Raw genomic sequence first — 2,356 nt, 5'->3', positions numbered from 1 at the left:
GTGAAGATTCAACTTATCTGCTGGATTCCTTAGAGAACTTTACTAATTGGCTTTTATGTATGTGAATGTTCCTGTAAAGTGCCCTGAGACAACTTTGTTGTGAGTTGGAGCTATATAAATAAACTGAATTGATTTGAGTTAAGACCCCGTGACCCAAAATGGAAGAAGTGGATAAAAGATAATGGATGGATGTGAGTTCAGCTGAAAATGGAACAACTTTTTTCTCCATTATAAAGAAAGGACGTTGGTTTAAGACTTTTGCACAGAGTCAGCACTCCCATGTCTCAACTCTACAGCCTGGCTGACCTCGGTTGACCTGGGAGGGGTCACAAGGGGAAATGGGCATGGGTAAAAGCCCCTCATGCGTGACCACGCTCCTTTGCGTCAATGCGTAAAGGCCGTGGGTGGAGGGACCGTTGACTCCCTCCTCCCAGGGCCCGTATATGGAGGGGAGTGTGTGTGTGGGGGGGGTTTGGGGGTTGAGTCGTTTCTCAAACAAACCAGCAGTAGGCTGAGCTGGATACAGCACCTCAGACTGAGGAAGTCTTTCGGATGAAAGACAAAACGTTTCTACATTTTTTTTGTTGTTTTGCTTTGTTTTGTTTTTTGAATGTCCAGAGAACCAGATTTAACTTTAGACAGCAGGAGAACTGTTGCATTCTGAACCGGACCGGACCGGCCTGAGGTTTCGGGTGAACATGGTGAGGGGGCTACTTGTCCTGCTCGTCCTGGTGGGGGGAGGCGCGGGACAGAAGCCGAGCGGGGGCTACTGCATCGGGACTGGATGTTTCTCTTTGTTCCGGGAACCGACTGATTTCAGAACCGCGCAGAGGCTCTGCAGAGACCGGGGGGGTCACTTGATGACGGTGCGCTCCTCCGTGTCCAACGACGTCCTGTCCGTCCTGCTGGGGAGCCTCACCGGGGGCTTCTGGATCGGGCTGCACCGGCTGGGGGGCTGTCCCGACCCCGCGGGGGGACTGCGGGGCTTCCAGTGGGTCACCGAGGACTCTGAGAGCGACATCACCAACTTTGTTCCGAGCTTCAACAGCAGCTGCTCCGCGCACGGCTGCGTGTCCGTGAACAGAGAGGACAGCTTCAGATGGAGACAGAGTGCGTGTGCGCGGCCCGCCGCGGGCTTCCTGTGCGAGCACAGCTTCACTGAGCCGTGCCGGGCCCTGCCGGCCGAACCGGGCCGCTCAGTCCTGTACATGACTCCCTACGGGTTCGGGGTGGAGGACGTGCACGCGGTGCCGCCTGGAAGCACCGTGACGCGCGGACCGTCTGGCACTAAACACATCTGCATCTCTGCGCAGTGGGTGCACGCGCCCTGGAGCTGCCAGATCCAACAGGGCGGGTGCGAGTACAGGTGCACGGAGGGTCCCGGGGGTGGGGCCGTCTGCTCCTGCCCCCCGGGACAGACCGTGGACCCAGCCAACCGAGTGTCCTGCACCGCGCCGGGCCCGTGCGCGGCGCGGCGCTGCCAGCAGACCTGCTCCACTGCCGCGGACGGGTCCGCGATGTGCGGCTGCGCGCACGGCCTGACGCTGGCCGGGGACGGCCGCTCGTGCGTGGACGTGACGGAGTGCGCAGACGCGCGGCAGTGTCGCGGAGAGAACTTCAGGTGCGTTAACACGCAGGCCGGCTTCGCGTGCGTGTGCGCTGCGGGGTTCAAGAAGAGGGGGGACCGGTGCGTGGACGTGGACGAGTGCGTGTCCGCCCCCTGCGAGCACATGTGCGTCAACACGCAGGGCAGCTACATGTGCGCGTGTTATGATGGGTACCGAGCGGACGACGAGGCGCCCGACAAGTGCAGACTGTTCTGCGGGGGGGCGGAGTGTCCCGCCACGTGCGACCCCAACGACCCACGCCAGTGTTTCTGTCCCGAGGGCTTCGTCTCTGAGGAGAGGCCGGAGGGGGTGTTCTGTCTGGAGATAGATGAGTGCAACTACGACTACTGCGACCACACGTGCGTCAACACGCCCGGCAGCTACGTGTGCTCGTGCCACCCGGGGTTCAAACTGCTGGACCAGTACAGGTGCGTGGAGAGCGAGGAGGACCTCGAGGGCTCTCGGGTGGCCCCCACCTCCAGTGTCCCTTGGTCCTCATCAGTCCCGTCCCCAGAGCCCACTCGGAGACCCTCAGCGGTGACCCTGCCGGGGCTGGTGGGGGTCATTGTGTGCACGGTGTTGCTGCTCGTGCTGCTGGTTTTTGGAGTTCATGTTGGACTCGGACACAGAGAGAGGAGAAGGAGGAAGAGCAGCACCGCAGAGGACGAGACGCACGATTTACAGACGGCCACGAGCCTCAGGAAATAAAACACGACGTGTGGATGTAGAGCTGCAACAACAGGAGCTGT

The 2,356-nt window shown here is 60.2% G+C and overlaps 1 protein-coding gene across 1 annotated transcript; it reads left to right on the top strand.

Annotated features, from left to right (window-relative positions):
- Positions 1-338: 338 nt before the first annotated feature.
- thbd (thrombomodulin) lies at positions 339-2,315 on the top strand. Its single transcript, XM_037686083.1, has 2 exons — positions 339-365; positions 639-2,315. The coding sequence occupies exons 1-2, from the start codon at positions 339-341 to the stop codon at positions 2,313-2,315; spliced, it is 1,704 nt and encodes a 567-aa protein (XP_037542011.1).
- The last annotated feature ends 41 nt before the right edge of the window (positions 2,316-2,356 follow it).

This window comes from Nematolebias whitei, chromosome 12 (assembly GCF_014905685.2).
Source record: "Nematolebias whitei isolate Nwh7 chromosome 12, NemWhi1, whole genome shotgun sequence".
In the NCBI taxonomy this organism is placed as follows: domain Eukaryota; kingdom Metazoa; phylum Chordata; class Actinopteri; order Cyprinodontiformes; family Rivulidae; genus Nematolebias; species Nematolebias whitei.
This window is presented reverse-complemented; position numbering and strand designations above follow the sequence as displayed.